Below are 19,859 nucleotides of genomic sequence, written 5' to 3' on the forward strand. Positions count from 1 at the left end.
TTAAAAAGCTAAAGTTTAAATTTAACATTTTCTTACAATTCCTCTCTATCTCTTTATGCATCTCCTATAATCCAATCTTTTTTCTCCTCTTTCTGTACCTGATTTGACATTGAATTCATCCACTCTAATTCACCCACTTTCTCAGTTTTTCATGCTTATTTCTCAATCATTTAATCTCGTTGGTTAAGGAGACAAGGGGCTAAATTTTCCAAGCCTGCAGAGTTGGCTTTGTGTAGTAAATCATTAAAATGTGGTCAACTCATGTCGAACTTGCTCCACAACTTGTTCTTGCCTTCGTGTGCTTTTCCTGGAGGTGTGCTCCCAGCAGACAGTTAATCACATGGCAGCAATTATGGTGCTTAAATAAGCCTCTTTTGTGGAAATTGAGTGGATTTTTTACAATGGCATTGACCCTCCACTGTGCAAGAAGTCCAGAAATGAAGCGGAGGTTGCGTCACAGCAGGAGGGTCAGGCCACGATCCATGTGAGGCCTTTTATTAAGTTGCTGGCAATAATTTGCAGGGGTCAGGTCTTCCTAAGCAAAAGGTATGCCACTGCAGCCTCTTCATGGAGAATGATGTCTCTACTAATGCAGCACTTGCTGTATTGGCAGCCACTGCCCTCTTACTGAAGGTGCCTCACTGGCGCCATTTTTTCTCCTGCTGTTTGCCCCTCAACAACACCCACACTGCGAAGGAGGCTAGCAGCCCTTCCCATGGGCAGCGCTGAATGGACCTCCTAATACTGGAACCTGACTGCCATCCATAACTGGACAGGGCTCCCAGAGACAACTTCTTAATTAGCTGACTCTGGGAAGAACGCAACCAACATCACACCATGACCACTTCCAGGTTCCTAAACTGGAAATGAGACTGACACTGGGTTTGCAACCTACCGAAGAAAAGTCAGCACATGCTGTTTGTCCCAAGGTCGCCAAAATTTAAAACCTAAACATGCACAAACAAGTCTAACTGACAGGATCTGCAAACTCTCAGTTCTTAATATTTGCTTTTATTGGCCTTCTGTGAACTAATTTACCATCTTACTCAAAATAAATTGCCTAGCATGCAAAACTTCAAGGTCTTTCTGTTTTAGAGAAGTTGGAAAACTGTAGTGATCAGATTTCCAAATAAGTACTGGGAACAGAAGTCCACAAGGGTAAGCAGAACCATGTTAGTTTTTCCGTTCCTCAAGACGAATGCTACACTACTACATAGTACAATATTTTGTTGCATGAGAGCTGAAGGAACTTATCCAGCTAGTAAAAGCAAGTCTGGATGACAGTATTCCTACTCATACAACATTTAAGCACCTGAACAATTGCATTGGAAATACTAAAGTATAGCAGAAATGTATACTTATTTGGATGAGGTAACATATCAATGTTGGATAAAGATGCAAAAGGCATTTCTGATGAACTGAGAAAATGGTAACAGTTAGATATCTTATTTTCTTACCAGTTTCATGTTGCACCTCATACTCTGTGTTTGCGATATCCTCAAAGAAGGTTGTAATCCTGGTTCCATCAGCATGTTCCACTACAGTGCTGCCACTCCCAAAGACAGTAACTACCTTGTCTTGTCTTGTAATCATTACCTATATTGCAACAACAAATTGATAGTTTGTGAAATGCACTTGTATGCCCTATTGCCATTTCCACAGATTAGACATGGCATTTGACACTAAGGGTGGAATCATCCCAGATTTGCACTAAGTATGGTAAAGGGCGTGAAAAAAGTTGTTTCACCTGTCAGCCGCAATGGCATGTTTTTGCGCTGCATTGTCCCCTTTCCATTGCGTCCTGCCTCATTAATAATGCATTCACAGGAAACACTCCAGATTGCTGGCGGGCAGACTCGGATTTGCCCGCCATGCCGTGACCTTAGTGCTTCCTCGCTTGGGGTGTCATATTTAAAGCGCACCAGAGCGCATGCCTTCTTCATGGGACGAATGTTTAAGTCAGCGTGCGGGCGCGTGCCTGATGCGATCGGATGCGAAATCGCATGTGATGGTGTCAGGCGAGTGTCCCAATGTCATCCTGCACTCGCGCGATATTTTGGTTGGCGGGCATGCGTGTGTCAGAAGCATGCCCGCCGACAATTAAAGCTGTTGAGGTTCCAATTGTCCCTGATTTTTCGTGGTCCATCCAACCTTATGGTTGGCAGATGGGCAAATCTGCCAGGTGGACTTTGCATTTTTGATTAAACCTCATCCAAGAGTGGGATGTATGGGCAGAATTTTCATCATGTATATGATCAGGTGACTGATTCTGACGTGTGGACAATTTTTTCTGGATTTTAACATCTTTATTTAATTGTTTTGAAGTCTTCAGCTCCCTGAGGCTGTTCTCTGTCTTCAGGGAGCTTTCATTCAGCGCTCGCTCTCGCCCATGTTTACTCAGCGCCCGCCCTCCTCCCACCCCCACCCCGGCAGCACTGAATATTTCAGCGTGCGCTTCATGCTAGCTGGCCGTTAACTGGCCTGCCAGTATGAAATCGTGGCAGAGGCTTATCGTGGATGGTGGGCCATACCTCGGCTGCTCCCAGGCCCACCGACCTAAAAGTCCTGCCCAATGTCTACAGGCAACAGATGGCCATAGAACCATTGAACACTACAGCACAGAAAAACAGGCCATTCGGCCCTTCTAGTCTGTGCCGAAATATTATTCCGCTAGTCCCATTGACCTGCACCTAGTCCATAACCCTCCAGACCTCTCCCATCCATGTATCTATCCGATTTATTCTTAAAACTTAAGAGTGAGCCCACATTTACCACGTCAGATGGTACCTTGTTCCACACTCTCACCACCATCTGAGTGAGGAAGTTCCCCCTAATGTTCCCCCTAAACCTTTCCCCTTTCACCCTAAAGCCATGTCCTCTTGTGTTTATCTCTCCTAATCTAAGTGGAAAGAGCCTACTCGCATTTACTCTGTCTATACCCCTCACAATTTTGTAAACTTCTATCAAATCTCCCCTCATTCTTCTACGCTCCAAGGAATAAAGTCCTAACCTGTTTAATCTTTCCCTGTAACTCAACTCCTGAAGACCCGGCAACATCCTAGTAAATCTTCTCTGCACTCTTTCAATCTTACTGATATCCTTCCTGTAGTTAGGCGACCAGAACTGCACACAATACTCCAAAGTTGGCCTCACCAATGTCTTATACAACCTCACCATAACATCCCAATTCCTATACTCAATACTTTGATTTATGAAGGCAAGTATGCCAAAAGCTTTCTTTACAATCCTGTCTACCTGTGATGCCACTTTCAGGGAATTATGTATCTGAACTCCCAGATCCCTTTGTTCCTCCGCACTCCTCAGTGCCCTACCATTTACTGTGTATGTCATATCTTGGTTTGTTCTTCCAAAATGTAACACCTCACACTTTTCTGCATTAAATTCCATCTGCCATTTTCTGGCCCATTTTTCCAGTTGGTCCAGATCCCTCTGCAAGCTTTGAAAGCCTTCCTCGCTGTCCACAACGCCTCCAACCTTAGTGTCATCAGCAAACTTGCTGATCCAGTTTACCACATTATCATCCAGATCATTGATATAGACACAAACAACAATGGTCCCAGCACAGATCCCTGAGGCACACCACTAGTCACAGGCCTCCAGTCTGAGAAGCAATCATCAACTACCACTCTCTGGACCTGAAAACAAATTTAGTGATGCATCTCTGGGGCACCTGCTGGACGCAGTGGAAGGCTGCCGTGATGTCCTGTACCCCTGCTCTGGCTGCAGGAGGTCCACCAGGGTCACTAATCCAGCCTGGGAAGCAGTGGCAGTGGCGGTCAGTGCCACTGGGGCAGAGGTGGTCAGCCATCCAGTGCAGGAAGAGGATGAATGATGTCATCCATTCCACCAGGTAAGTCAATCACCTCATCACTCTCAACTCATACACTCCCAAACCTCACTCACTTTGAGGAATGTGCCATTGCGCTGAACGGTCTGTGCCTGAGGTGACGGTGAGGTCGGCGGCGAACACCCACGTAAGGATCCTGCACCACATCATCCCTTTCTCAACGCAAATGTGAGTACTCTCTCTCCTGCTTTTGACTGTGATGCCATGCATTAATTATCTCTATTTGGTTCATAGGGAGCTCTGCCAAGTGACCGACACCCTCTGCCAGCCAGTCCCTCAGCTCCATCCAGATCCACACCTCCAGCGAAAAGGACAGCCCATCACAGTGCTTAGTCACATCTTTCACTGGTGCAGAATGTTCCTGGTTATTGAAAGCCCTCATCGACAATATGGCAGTGCTGTATTTGTTAGAGCTGGTTCAGTTGTAGAAGCCACTTCTAAAACAGAGGAGGACAACAGCGAAATTCTAACTGTAGAGCTGAGCAAAGTAGCAGTGACCTCAGTGTACAAGCCACCTGGCACAGATTCAGCTTCTCTAACCCTGTACCCAACCTGCACAGTAAACCACAGATCATCATTGGAGACTTTAATAGCCACAGTACCCAATGGGGGTACAAGGAGTCTAACAACGATGGAGAAGCAGTCGAAGAATGGATGGACGCTAACCAGCTTAGTCTCATCCACGATCCTAAAGTGCCAGCCTCCTTCCACAGTGCCCGCTGGAAGTGTAGTTATAACCCAGATCTTGCCATTGTCAGCAACGACATCGCTGGCCTCTGCAAGAAGCTTGTCACAGACCCAATACCACAGACACAACACCGTCCTATTGGTATCCAGGTAAATGCAGCAGTGTTACCAACCGTCATACCATTCAAAAGACGCTTCAACTTCAAGAAGGCCGATTGGAACGGGTTCATACGAGCACTTGACCGCAAGGTTAAACGCATTAAACCATTACCTGAGCACTACAACCTGTTTGCAAAAGCTGTCCAGAAAACAGCCAGAAGGAAGATCCCCCGAGGTTGTAGAGCATACTACATCTCTGGACTCACCAAGGAGAATGCTGAACTCTACTGGGAGTATGTCTCAATGTTTGAATCTGACCCCTTCTCAGAGGAAACAATATCTACCGGTGAGAGGGTGATGTTAAGTATCTCTCAAGTGTGTCAAAACACCTGGGACACCTTGATAGAGACAACAGATCTTACAAAAAACAGCAAGAAGGCATGGTCTCTCATACACAAACTTGGAGGCAATCCCAAGAAAGCTGCCCAACATCCAAATGTGTCTGCAAACTAAGTTGCACACCAGTTGCTCCTAAATGGAAAAATCAACAAGAAACAACTAAGAGCACAACTAGATAAGAAGAAGTACAGCGATGACCCTGGCTTCACTGGATCATTCACCATGGAAGAGCTGGAAACTGGTATATCTAGTCTAAAACACGGGAAAGCAATTGGTCTTGACAACATAGCAACGGAGCAGATAAAGCATTTTGGACAGCAAGCAAAGAAATGGCTCCTACAATTGTTCAACCACTGCCTGGCAACACACAAGCTACCTAATATTTGGCAGAAGGCACATGTAATAGCACTATTAAAGCCCGGAAAAGATCCCTCAGATCCTAAGAGTTTTTGGCCAATTTCACTGCTTTGCCACACCAATAAGCTGTTTGAACGCCTGATACTCAATAGAATACCACCAACTGTAGATGAGAAGATCATTCCAGAGCAAGCAGGTTTCCGCCCCAGCAAATCAACAACAAGCCAACTGCTCAACCTCACACAACATATCGAAGATGGTTTTGAGCAAGGGATCGTAACAGGTGCTGTTTTTGTAGACCTGTCAGCAGCATACGATACAGTGAACCATAGACGTCTCCTCTGCAAGATCCTAGGGATGACAAAAGATATTCACAACAGAGCTGTTAGAAAGCATGCTTCAGAATCGCCGGTTCTATGTTGAACTAGGTGGGAAGCGCAGCAGGTGGCGTATTCAGAAGAATGGTCTTCCTCAGGGAAGCGTGCTTGCACCGCTGCTGTACAACATCTACACGAATGACCAACCTATAGACGGTGTCACACGCTGTTTTATATATGCTGATAACTTATGTGTCACTGCCCAAAGCGCTGATTTTAACACTGTGGAGAAAACGCTTTCTGAGGCCTTGGAGGGACTAACATCCTACTATGAAGAAAACCACCTTCACGCAAACCCATCAAAGACGCAAGTTTGTGCATTCCACCTCAGAAACCGTGAAGCCAAACGCCAGCTTAAAGTAACCTGGTGTGGTGCAACACTGACGCATTGCGAGCATCCTATCTACTTAGGCGTCACCTTTGACAGATGCCTCACCTTCAAGAACATCGAAAAGACAAAGGCAAAAGTGAGCGCACGAAACAACATCCTGAATAAGCTCATTAACACAAAATGGGGAGCAAGCTCGAAAACATTGCGAACCAGTGCACTTGCTCTTTGCTATTCCACTGCCGAATACGCCTGCCCTGCATGGGAAAGATCTACTCAGGCTAAGAAGATGGATGCCATTCTGAATGCAAGCTGCCGACTTATCACAGGTTGTTTAAAACCAACAAACACCAACAGCCTATATATCCTGGCGGGCATCGCTCCCCCTGATATAAGAAGAACGGTAGTCAGCAAGAAACAGCGACTCCATCAAACATCAGATGAGAGGCACCCTCTCCATGGTCATCAGCCGCCTAAAGTCAAGGAAGAGCTTCATGAACAGTGTCGTTCCATTACAATCAACCCCATCTGAAGCCCGCATCGCCTCGTGGAAAGACCGGCTCGCCAGTCTCGAACAACTCCCAGTGATGGAAATTCTACCGGATGAAAGCCTTCCCCCAGGAGCTAATTGCAACTGGGCAACGTGGAAGTGCCTTAACAGACTTAGGACTGGTGTAGGTCGTTCAAAGGTGTCACTAAGCAAATGGGGATATACAACCAGCCCAACAACTTGTGAATGTGGATCTGAGCCACAGACTATGCAACATCTCCTGCAATGCCTATCGCTAGAGGAACCCTGCACTGTTGCAGATCTTGCTGAATTCAACAACAAGGTGCAAAAATGTGTCCAGTTCTGGCTGGGCCATATATAGACTGTCCGTGGACACGATAAGAAGAAGACTAGCGCAGAGACACACATCTCAGTGGGACCTCGATCTTGTGCAGGCTCAGCTTCACAATCTGGTGGTCGCCGCATGGACATGTGTCCGCAGCAGGCGGAGACAGGCACAGTGCGCTCCCCGGCACTCTAAGGACTGCTGGGGAAGAGGCATCTGTGAAGTCTAAGTCAGATGACGAGCCTCTGCACTTGGCCTTTCAACTCATTATGAAGAGTCAGCAGAAGGCGGGGGAATGTCATGCAGAGCTGTTGGGAAACCCTCTACAGAGTGGCACGCAAGTCACAAGTGTGCGTCCACCTGCTCTCTGATGATATGGTGCCCACATGTGGGCGCATGGAAGTCGCCATGGGAAGGATGGCAGACACCATGGAAACCCTGGTTCATTGAAACGCGGAGATGTGCGTAGACCTGCACTCCATTGAGGTAGTCATGGATGAGTTCCTGCAGTGGCATCATGAGAGGGAAACGGGGCACCCTGAAGTCCCTCCAGGTGCTCCTTCCCCTCATGGAGTCAGGTTGGGACCTTCAGGCACCGAAGGAAGGAGGAGGGGCAGCTGGACAGTCTTGATCGTCCACTCAGAATCTCAGAGGCTGTCACTCCCTCTGAGTCTCCTTTTCCTGTAGCCCCTCAACCTCATCCTCTGTCATCACAGAGGGAGCAGCTGGCCCACAGGAGACCAGCCAAAGCAGGCCGGGGCCCTCAAGGCCTCAGCTCTCCAAAGGACATATGCCGAAATCATCAGAGGCAACAGGGCCAACCATTGCACAGGGGCTGTCTCTACCCCTGCTGCAGATGTCAGGGCAGCACCTAGAAGAAGTGGTAGGCCTAGAAAAGTTATGAAATTCTGATCACAAGTAGTTGCATGGGTGAACACATTTTGTCACTTTATAAGCTGAAAATAAATTCACTGGATAATGAGTAATGTTATCCTTCAGCTTCATTGAAAGGCTTCGCAAGTCCTTCCACTGCATCCACCCCGATCAGCGTGAAACCGATTTCTGCCCCAACGCCGAATTTTACCCCCCCTGCCACCATGACACCCGCCACCAATGGGACCGGACAATTCCGCCATTGTCTGCCCTAATTCTGCCTTTCAGTTGCCTAAATAAATTTGAAATTTTAAGAATGCCAGAAATAGGAGATTGTAAGAGGCTACAATAAATATTAAGTTTGCAGTTAGTTTGCTTAATACATTGTTCTGATGCCACTGCATCACATGTCTCCTTGACTGAATTTTATTTTCTGGTCTCTGAACCTCTTAACTAACTGGGCAAGCAACAGTTCTTGCATGCCTGAAAGCATAAAATCAGAAGAGGAAGTTGGGGCGAAGGAAAAAGGGTGTAAAGCAAGACTTCTTCTAGTCACACCAACTTCAGATTGCTCATCATACCAGTTAGCAGCATGAGGCTGAGCTGGTGGTTGAAAAGGGGGACAAGGCAGGAAAAAATATTATCCTCAATGTTTTCACCAATGCCAGATAGCACAGTTCTATTGCAGCTGGCCCCATGAGGCAGAGAGTCATCTCTTCCATAGGGCTCAGGAGATGCAGGCGTACTTATTCTCTGCCAGTTCTTCTTCTCCTTTCTATTATGTGCCCTATCATCCTGCAAGAGAGAGAGGGAGGATTGTGCAGCACTGTGTTTGGGTGATATGCCTGCTATAGCTGAATAGCTGGAGGCATGTGGAGACAGTAAGAGGTGGGTGTGTGGCTGGCAGCTTTGGAAGGCATACAAGGGTGAGATGGAATACCTGGATGTTAGGCATGAGTCCTGAGTGCCAGGGAGTGCTGCTGAGTGAGAGGCTGGTTGTATGGTAGGAGTTTTCATGTGAAAATTTATTCTTTGGCCTTGACCACCCACATGAGGTCAGTAGATTTCTTATAGCACTACTGCCAGGTCCTCAGATTCAGGGGTTGGGAATTGATCTCCCTTGCCACTTGCTCTCCCACTTTTCTGAGGATGATTCTTGAGGACCTTGAGACTCTCACAAAACCATAGCATCTCTGTTCTTGTCCACCTCCAATACTAAGACCTCCAGGACTCCATCCATGACCCTGGAGACTTTCCTATGCCCTATTCTTGTTTACAGTTGCATCAATAGTATTTAACAGAAGCCTATTTAGTGCAGCCTCCCTTTAAGGGGGACAGACTTTCTTTAAGAACAGAAGGCTGGCACCAGATAATTTCAACAAAACACTGCTAGGCTCTCCATAGAGCCCAGAAGAAGCCAGCAGTATGGAAGCTGCATGGCTCAACGCTCCTTTCATGTAAATGGGTGGTAGCACCAAATTTGTGTGATGTCCACCTCCACCAGAACTAGCCCAGGTAGGTCACGAATTGTGACCCCTATGCTTGAAAAATGGGGCAAACAAATTTTTAGCCCCTTAATAAGAAGCCCCTGCTCTAACAATAGAAAAATATGTAAATCACAGTAAGTAATTATTTTATTTGTACCTGTAGAAGTAACTGAAAGCACAACATAATGCTTTCTCTATTTAAGTTCTGATAAATGTTGCCTAACAATATAAACTACAGAAGCTGCTACAGTAGCCTAGATAATCTGCTTCTGCATTTAATGAATATAAAGAATAATGAGAAAGTATAGAAGGAATAGTAAATGAAGTGTAAGGATGGAAATGGGAAAGTAGGGAAGCTCAAGTTTGGAGACAAAAGCTTAAATATTACAATGTAAAAAATAGACAAGAGGAAAATATAGTGTACTTACTTCTCCAGTTTCTGGATCTGTGGCTTTATAGACTAAGATGGGTTTTATATCCAACTTTTCCATGCCTTTTGTTCCTATAGCTAAACCTATTGGCGTCGTAGTTATCCATGTACCAGGTCGAATGTTTGATTGCTGCATTTGTATTGTAGGATATTCACTAATATTTGGTGTGGAATTTCCTCTATGACCATGCTTTCCTTAAAGAAACAAATAAATGGTGTGAAAACCAGAAACATCTGTTCATAAGCAATATTTTCTGATTGTGGGAGACCAGTTTATTTGAATATATTTCAGGTGTTCCTGATATATTACTCATTGCATTTGGGAGGATCGTTGAAAGGAAGTGCAACTTCACATACTAAGAATCCACGATGGGCTGTTGGCTGCCTGTTAATCACTGGGATGCTTTCTGGTAAGGATGATAGCACTGATAACAAAAGAGGGGAAATAAAGGAGGAGGAGAAAAAAAATAATTTTTTTTACGGTTGGCTGTGCCATATTATGGCCAATACTTTATGGAAATAATCCTCAATTTGAAATAATTTTCACAGTCCTAATAAACATGCAGGTTGTATGTAGCCTTTCCAGAGCCCTTCACACTGGCCAGCAGCATTGTGCTGTGTTTTTTTCATTTGTTCATGGGATTTGAGCATGGATGGAAAGGCCAGTATGCATTGCCCATCTTAAATTTCCCTTGAGAAGGTGCTGGTGAGCCACCTTCTTGAATCGTTGCATTCCTTGAGGTATGGGTGCACCAACAGTGCTGTTAGGGAGTGGCTTGTTCCCGTACAGTGAAGGATATATGTCCAAATCAGGATGGTGTGTGGAGGGGGACTTGCAGCTGCAAGTGTTCCAATATGCCTGTTGCTCTTATTCTTATAGGCAGTAGTGGTGATGTGTTTTGAAGGTGTTGTCCACAGAGTGCTGGCGAGTTACTGCAGTGCATCTTGTGGATGGGACATGCTGCTGCCACTGTGCACCAGTGGTATAGGAAACACAAATTAAATAGGTTGTCTTGTTCTGGATGGTGTTGAGTTTCTTGGGCCAGAATCTTCTGTTCGGTGAGCGGGGGTGGGTCCTTTGAGAAAAGTAATTCCTCCTCATCTCTGAGTTAAATCTACCACCCCTTAGCTATGGCCTTTCATTCTAGAATGCCCCAAAAGGGGAAACATCCGCTCCACGTCTACTTTGTCTATCCCCTTTAGCGTCTTAGATCTCCTCTCATCCTTCTAAACTCTAGCAAGTATAGGCCTAAACTGCTCAATCTCTCCTCATAAGACAAGCCCCGCATCTCTGGAATCAATCTAGTGAACCTCCTCTGAACCGCCTCCAATGGAACTACATCCTTCCTTAAGTAAGGGGACCAAAACTGTGCACAGTACTCCAGGTGCGGTCTCACCAATGCAACAATACTTCCCTGTTTTTATACTCTTATCCTTCAGCAATAAATGCCAAAATTCCATTTGCCTTCCTTATTACCTGCTGTACCTACACACTAGCTTTCAGCGATTCATGCACGAGGACACCCAGATCCCTCCACACTGAGGCATTCTGAAGCTTCTCTCCATTTAAATAATAAGTCGCCTTTTTATTCTTCCAACCAAAATGGATAACCTCACACTTATCCACGTTAAACTCCATCAGCCAAATTTTGGCCCATTCACCTAACCTGTCCATATCCATTTGTAAATTTCTTATTTCTTCATTGCAACTTACTTTCCCACCTATTTTGGTGTCATCTGCAAATTTAGCTATAGCACCTCCAGCCTTGAATCTAAGTCATTAATATAGATTGTAAATAGTTGGGGCCCAAGGACCGAATTCTGTGGCACCCCACTAGTTACAGCTTGCCATCCAGAAAAAGACCCATTTATCCCGACTCTCTGCTTTCTGTTGGTCAGCCAATCCACTATCCAAGCTAATATATTACCCCTATGTCTGATCTTATCTTGTGTATTAATCTTTTGTGCGGCACCTTATCAAAGGCCTTCTGGAAGTTCAGATATACTACATCTACAGGATCCCCATTATCCATTTTGCTTTTCATATCATCAAAGAACTCTAGCAAATTAGTCAAACATGATTTACTCTTCATAAAGCCATGCTGACTCTGATGGATTGCATTTTGACTTTCCAAATGCCCCATTACTACTTCCTTAATAATGGATTCTAACAATTTCCCAATGACAGATGTTAAACTAACTGGTCTATAGTTTCCTACTTTCTGCCTCCCCCACTTTTTGAATATGGGCATTATATTAGCATCTTTTCAATCCACTGGAACCTTTCCAGAATCTAGGGAATTTTGGAATATTATAGCCAATGCATCCACTATCTCCGCTGCCACTTCCTTTAATCCCAATAGTTTGTTCAGTACTTTTTCTCTAGTGATGATGATTGTTCTAAGTTCCTCCTTCTCTATATGCTCTGCACAATCTGTTACTATTGGGGTGGTACTAGTTTCCTCCACCGTGAAAACTAAGGCAAAATATTGATTAAGTGTCTCTGCCATTTCAGCGTTCCCCACTATTAACAACCCAGTCTCATCCTTCAAGGGACCAACATTCACTTTAGCTACTCTCTTTCCTTTTATATACTTGTAGAAGCTTTTGCTATCAGTTTTTACATTTTGCGCTAGTTTTCTTTCATAATTTACCTTTGCTCTTTTTATTATTTTTTTCGTAACCCTTTGTCGATCTTTAAAAGTTTCCCAATCTTTCAGCCTGCCATTGACCTTTGCAATTTGGTATGCCTTAGTTTTTGCCTTTATGTTATCTTTAACTTCCTTGCTTAGCCATGGATGCTTTTTCCCCCTCTTACCATCTTTCTTTCTCTTTGGAATATATTTAATTGGGAGGAATTGAACATCTCCTTAAATATCTGCCTCGGTTCATCAACTGTCCTACCTTGTAGTCTTCCTGCCCAGTCCACTAGGGCCAAATCTGCCCTCATGCCTATGTAGTTACTTTTATTTAACTCCCGATCACTAGTATGGGACTCAAGTTTCTCGCTCTCAAACTGAACTTGAAATTCTAGCAAGCTATGATCACTCTTCCCTAGAGGATCCTTTACTATGAGATCATTAATTAATCCCATCTCATTGCACAAAACAAAACCTAGAATAGCCTGCTCCCTGGTTGGTTCCACAATATATTGCTCCAAGAAACAATCTCTAATACACTCTATGAACTCTCCCTCGAGACTACCCTTGGCAATTTGATTAGTCCAGTCTATATGCATATTAAAATCACCCATGATTATTGCCGTGCCTTTCTTACATACTCCCAGTGTTTCCTGGTTTATATTGTGCCCTACTGCTGAACTACTGTTTGGGGACCTATAGATTACTCCTACCAGGGACTTCTTTCCCTTGCTATTTCTTATTTCTACCCAGACTGACTCTATGTCTTGCTCTCAAGTGCCTATATCATTCCTCACTATAGCACTGATCTCTTCCCTTACTAATAAAACTACACTGCCTCCTTTTCCTTCCTGCCTATCCTTCCGAAACACTGAGTACCCTTGAATATTCAACTCCCAAACCTGTTCTCCCTGTAACCACGTCTCAGTAATCACCACCAAATCATACCTATTTATCTCTATTTGCGCTGTTAGCTCATTAGTTTTATTCCGAATGCTACGCGCATTCAGATACAAAGCCTTTAAGTTTGCCCTATTGTCAATTTTCCCTACTCTTATGATTCTTTGGTGCAATATGGCGTTCACAAATCTGTTCCTTCCTTTCACTTTTTGGTAACAATCAGCCTCGTCACTAACCTGTACTCTTAGCCTCTCCAACTTTGACTTTTTATATTTCCATGCAACTGAACCCTCCCCCTCATTATTTAGTTTGAAGCCCTGTCTACAACCCTAGTTTTGCATTCATGGGACATTGGCACCAGTACTGGGGAAAGAGGGAGCTATTCTATTCGGACGGGCTCCACTTGAATCATGCTGGGACCAAGCTGCTGTCACAATATTTTTGTAGCTGGTCCAGTTAAGTTTCTGGTGATGGTGACAACCAGGATGCTAATAATGGGGGATTCAGCAATAGTAATGCTGAAGGGGAGATGGTGAAGTTCCCTTCTGTTGGAGATTTCATTGCCTGACACTTGTATGGTGCAAATGTAATTGCACTTCGCAGCTTGAACTTAGCCCAGATCTTGCTGCATGCAGATACAAATGGCCTCATTATCTAATGAGTTGTGGTTTGAACTGAGGGCAGGATAATTGTCAACGAACATCCCCTCTTCTGGCCTTATGATGGAGGGAAGGTCATTGACAAAGCAGCTGAGCTGAAGATAGTTGGGCCTAGGACACAGGTCATGAGAAACTCCTGAAGATGTCCTGGGGCTGAGATGATTGGTCTCCAACAATCACAACTATCAGCCTCTGTGTTAGGACTGATATCACACAGAGTGAATTGAATTGGCTGAAGACTGGCATTTGGGTTGCTGGTATCCTCAGAAGGAGGTTGAGATGGATTACTCACTCAGCACTTCTGACTAAGATGGTTGCATATATTTTCTGTACAGCTTGGGTCTCAGCAGAAATTACACCAGAAGACCTTCAGGTTTTTGCAGTTTCTGTTTCAGATTACAGAATCACAGTGCAGAAGAGGCCCATCAGCCCATCAAGTCTGCACCGACACGTGAGAAACACCTGACCAGCCGACCTAATCCCATTTACCAGCCAAGGCCCATAGCCTTGAATGTTATGACGTGCCAAGTGCTCATCCAGGTACTTTTTAAAGGATGCGAGGCAACCCGCCTCCACCACCCTCCCGGGCAGTGCATTCCAGACCGTCACAACCCTCTGGGTAAAAAAGTTTTTCCTCACATGCCCCCTAAACCTCTTGCCCCTCACCTTAAACTTATGTCCCCTTGTGACTGACCCTTCAGCTAAGGGGAACAGCTGCTCCCTGTTCATGCCCCTCATAATCTTGTGCACCTCGATCAGGTCGCCCCCTCAGTCTTCTCTGTTCCAACGAAAACAACCCAAGTCTATCCAACCTCTTTTCATAACTTAAATGTTTCATCCCAGGCAACATCCTGGTGAATCTCCTCTTGATCACATGAAGAATAGTTGTTTCAGGTGAGGCACTGGAAAATTGCCACTGTCTGTGGAACCACAACCAGCAACAGTCAGCACTTTCAGCAGAGAAGAGGAGAAAACTGAAAGACAAAATAAATGCACCCTGGCAAATGCATGCATGTAAATGCATTGTGATTCTATGCTGAATACTATGTTGCTGTAGAATTGAGTGCCAAGACATCAAAATTCACTGACCAAATGATTTATTACTTGTTACTTGTTACCTCCTCGCTTTGGCAATTGGAGAGACACATAAACTTGCCAGCTTCTTTCTAACAAAGTGGTAAACTTGAAACTTTCTTCTCTTGCTGAAATGATTCTCTGTGATCTCTGACTCTTCCTTGCCTCACTCTCAAATTCATCAACAGTGGTGTTTACTTGTTTTTAATCATTAATTTACTTCGGTATAAATTCAAGAAACAAATGAATATTCTGGTCGGTGTGCGGGGGATGGGCCCTGCTCATCGATGCATTAAATGATGCACGGTGAAGTTGGGAGTGTCCCCCGACGTCACCATGCATCATTCCGATCTTCAGTGCAGCTGGCGCGCAACGGGGTTGGCTGTGCGCCCACCGAACTGTCAAAGGCCTATTAAGGCCATTTATTAACCAACTGAACTGATTGTTTGGGCTGCCTGTCCAACCTTAAGGTTGACGGGCAGGCGAAGAGCCCAGGCGGCCTCCGCATTTCTCATGAAACCTCATCCACAGGTAGGATGAAGTTTCACGAAGGCTTTATAGATTAAATAAAAATTTTTATTGAAATGCATAAACATGTCCCAGCTCATGTGACACTGACAAATGAGGGGACATGTCTGAGTAATTTTTTAAAAATCTTTTTTCCCATTTTACATAGCGAAATTAATTTCCCTGAGGCAGTTCCTTAATTGGCCCACCCATGTAAAATGGCGCGCAGCCGATCGCAGGCAGCGATTGGCTGCACGCCCGGCAGCACCCGCTCCTGCCCAGCCTGCATGATGGGGAGAAAATTCTCCCCCATGTGTTCTTTGGAACTGAGAGATGTCTTTCCATGCAATGGAACTGCTTACTTTCTGTACTTGTATAAATAGGAGAGTTGACAGGTACTGTTATGTGCTAATATATTTTCATAAATTGTGACAGCTCATGGAGCACAATGGTATTTGATGAGGCCATTAGATGTGTGGAAAAAACCTGATGCCTTGCATTGAGGCATTTAGCTTAGGTCACACAAACTGTTAGCTGTTTTTCCCTTGTTACCTTTCTTACTTCCTTCTTCACTGAGGTCTCTTTTTAGTTCCTTTTCATCCTTTGATTCTTGATCAGCAGGATCAGTTTGGTTGCTTGTCACTGTAGGTGGTTGAGGAATGGAGACAGGTCCAGAATCTGGACTTCTGCTCACGGTTCCATCAGCAAACAGAATCTAGGAAAAAATTAGCAAAAAGTCATTGTGAAATACAGTATAGAAAATACTGTACTTACAATAAAATGGTACAATATTTAATTTACTCACTGGAAATAGTCCTTTAACTGCATTTGCACACTTCTCTCCATGCCACTGCAGTTTTTTTAAAACATATACGTTTCTAGGAGCATCCATCAATACAGTAGATGTATCAACATAATTTGCACACAAATGTAGCATTACATTTTTAGTGGTTAAGTTCCAAAAACATTGTGCCTCTCTTGTAGTAGTAGTTCCTGCTTCCCTCCCATTCTAATTCTTTCTACATCATATTAACAACATCCCAAATATAGGTGGGAATATTCAAAGCAGGCGGTAATGATGGAGAGACTTTGTGGGTTAGAAACTGAAAGTGCTTATGAAATGTTAGGCCCAGTGGTAGACCCATGAATGGGGCAGGACCAGGCACCCAAGTTCAAATTGAGGCACTTTGTTGACACGCACCCAAACCCCTTGCACCCTAGAATGAGTGCTGTGTTGCAGCATGGTGCTGCACATTTACAGTGCCTCAGAGTGACCAACATAATTGGGCCATGAGGAGTGACATTGTGCATGTCTATGCTTGCAGGAGAATCGAGCTTAGAATGCTAGAGATTGTCAATAAACTGGAGGTGGAGTGTCTTTCAACACTGTGGTGACACCAGTGGAGGAGGAGACCTGGACATCAGATGGGTCATGGCAGGGCAGTCTGTCGCTGAGGGGAAGGCAGGTGTGGAAGCGTTGGAGAGAGTGCAAAACAATAGTTGTGTCCAATGTTCCCCAGACCACGTGTTGCTGAGTGGCACCTGAGTGGGCCTTTAACATCATTGGAAACTTCTGACCAAGGGGAAGCAACAAGGCTTGGTTGAATGAGCAGTTGTTTCACTTAAAACATGTCTCTCCATCAGATACAGCAGCAGCTGAGGAACAGATCAGGGCATCTGCTACACTGGAAAGCTCACAGGATGCACCACCCTCTCAAGACATGATACCTGTGCAGATACATTCACATCAGTGGGCTTTGTTCCGCTTGTGGAATGGGTGGCACATTCTAGGGAGCACAGGTGCACAGGAGAAGATTATAGAGGCAATGACAGCTGAGGCCACTTCCCTTTGAGGCTCAGTGATTCTCAGCTTCATGCTGATGGCGAGCCTTGGGTGTCATCAGCAAAGCAGCAGCACCATCAAATGTGTAAACATCCATCAGAGATTCCAGGGGCAATGAAGTCCTGTGTGCAAATGGTGGTGGGTGCAAATGGCAGTGGAGTCCATCAGTGCCAAGTGGCTCCATTTCTTTGACAAGCAAACGCATAGTATAACCTCCACTGAGAGAGTGACAAACCTCACAGAGGCACATAAGAAGCATAATGCCCAGTCGATGCAGGGGCTGTGCACAGACCTACACAGCATGCCCTCAGCCATGAGGTCTATGGAATAATGAGTGTGGGAGATGGGCTAGCTACCTCTGTCCGCATTGCCAGGAGCTGAACCACTCTAGACAACCACAGAGTGCATGAGAGGCCAGAAAAGACAGCGGGCAGGCTAAGGCAATGGAAACTCCTCTCAAGACACTTTTATAGTGAAGGCAGATCCTTGGCTCCTTTGATGGGGACACCAAACTTGCATGTTGGTCTGATGATTGAGACAGCTCCTGCACAGATGCAGATGGCCACAAAGTGTAAGGGCCCAATAGGACTCAGGCAGCCAGAGGACACAGACCTCAGCCATCTAATGCACAGGAGCAAGAAAGGTAGTGGAAGCACTCCATAGGAGTGACTGTAAGCAAGTGTGTAAATGCATAAACTAAGACTTGTGCTTTTATAGGATGATAATAATTTGTAAACTGCAGAAGCATCTAATGTTTAATAAGAATTAAAGGAATTGACATTCAATGTGTGATGACTTGCATTTTTATTTTTATGCCACTTTTGACAGTGGCCAGATGTGGAATCAACTAGATAGGTAGTATGTAAAAGTGAGGGCCTCATGAGTGTATGTGTTGGCAGAACACCATGGCATATAAATAGTCGTTTGGTAGTACAGAACTTGTGTATTGCTGAAAAAAGAGGCATTTTTTGTTGAAGCTTTTCATCTTGCATTCATCAGGACACTTGGCAAGAATATCATATGTAAAGGGAACAACAATTTATGCAGTATGAGAAGAGAGTGCTGATTGGTTGGTAGGTGGACTCTGATTGGTAGAGGTGTTGCCATGGAGAATGCACCAGTGATGGTGACTGACAGTTAACTGCCAAGCAATGTTTGAAATTTAAACTGGGCAGCTTGACTCTGATTGGTCAAGGCATTGCCCTTAGGAATGAACCAGCGAATGGCTGTCACTAAACAGCAAAAAATCATGAATCTCTCTGCCATGCATGTCACTGTCTGGTGAGCTGGGCCTCACATCGCCATCTTCATTGGCTGGCACTTGTTGAAGCACTACATGTTCATCCTCCTCCTCTGACAATGGGGCTCATTCACTCTTCCTCTGTCTTCCAGCACTACTCCCCTCTGGAGTGCCAGGTTGTACAATGCACAGCAAATGACAGTGATATGGGATAACCCTTGAGGATGTGTACTGCAGGACTCCCCCAGAGCTATTGAGGCATCTAAACCTCAACTGTCAATACACTGATTGATGGTGGCCTGTGCAGTCATATGGCAGTGTTTTATGTGTCCTTTGCCTGTGTGCTGAGTTTGTGTACAGGGATCAGAGGACATTATTTCAGTGGATACCCCTTGTCCCCAGGATCAAGCCATGAAGGACTTTGAGTTGCCTGAAGAGTTGAGGCAATTGGGACTATCTAAGGACATAAGAGTTATGGCAGCTTCCTGTAAACCTTGCACACACCTGCATGATCCACCTTGAACATTGAGGGATTTCCTGAGCAAAAAGGTACCTGACTGCTTTGTGGGAGCCTTGATGGCCATGTGAGTATTGTCAATGACCCCCTTTACCTGTGGAAATCCAGCCATGGCAGCAAAGCGAACTGCCGTCTTGGCCTGACTGACCTGATCAGTTGCAAACTTGAAATACTGGCCAGCCCAATGGTACATGGCATCTATGACCTCCTTTATGAAGTAATGGGTTGCTCACTGAGAAATGCCACATAGATCTCCAGATGATCCTTGAAGTGAACCACAGGTGAAAAGGTTGAGTACAAATGTCACCTCAAGGCTACAGGCACTGGGCGTCTGCCACTTCACATTGGCATCAACTCCTGTTCTATTATTCCATTATTCTATAGCTCCACCACCACCTCCCTGGAAAGGTGCAGACTTTGTAGACAATGGTGCTTGACATCTCCATGAAGCCGTGCTCTGATAGTATAACCTTTGAACTGGGTAGCACCTTCCATGACCATAAGGCTGCCCTGTAGCTTCCATGTGTCCTTCTGCTCCATGTTCAATGATTTCCTCCAGTGTTGGAACACCCATGACTGCCGCAAAGGCATGTGGAAGCACCTCCAACTCTATGCCATTCTTATCCTCACTGGAGGAATCAAACTCTGAAGTACTGACACTATAGCCAAATGAAGTCTCCACTGCGATGAGCCTCTCAAGAATCTTGTACTGCCTCCAGCAACTGCTGTGGATGTGGGA

General features: G+C 45.0%; 1 protein-coding gene across 1 annotated transcript in view; it reads right to left on the reverse strand.

Annotated features, from left to right (window-relative positions):
* spag17 (sperm associated antigen 17) overlaps nt 1-19,859 on the reverse strand; it is a 342,330-nt gene that overhangs the window by 138,233 nt on the left and 184,238 nt on the right. Inside the window, exons 33-35 of the mRNA XM_078559611.1 lie at nt 16,073-16,235; nt 9,740-9,936; nt 1,458-1,596 (exon numbers count right to left, since the gene is read on the reverse strand). Of these exons, the coding sequence (XP_078415737.1) occupies nt 1,458-1,596; nt 9,740-9,936; nt 16,073-16,235 (499 nt within the window). The remainder of the gene's footprint in view (nt 1-1,457; nt 1,597-9,739; nt 9,937-16,072; nt 16,236-19,859) is intronic.

Source organism: Cetorhinus maximus, chromosome 16, assembly GCF_964194155.1.
Source record: "Cetorhinus maximus chromosome 16, sCetMax3.hap1.1, whole genome shotgun sequence".
Lineage (NCBI taxonomy): Eukaryota > Metazoa > Chordata > Chondrichthyes > Lamniformes > Cetorhinidae > Cetorhinus > Cetorhinus maximus.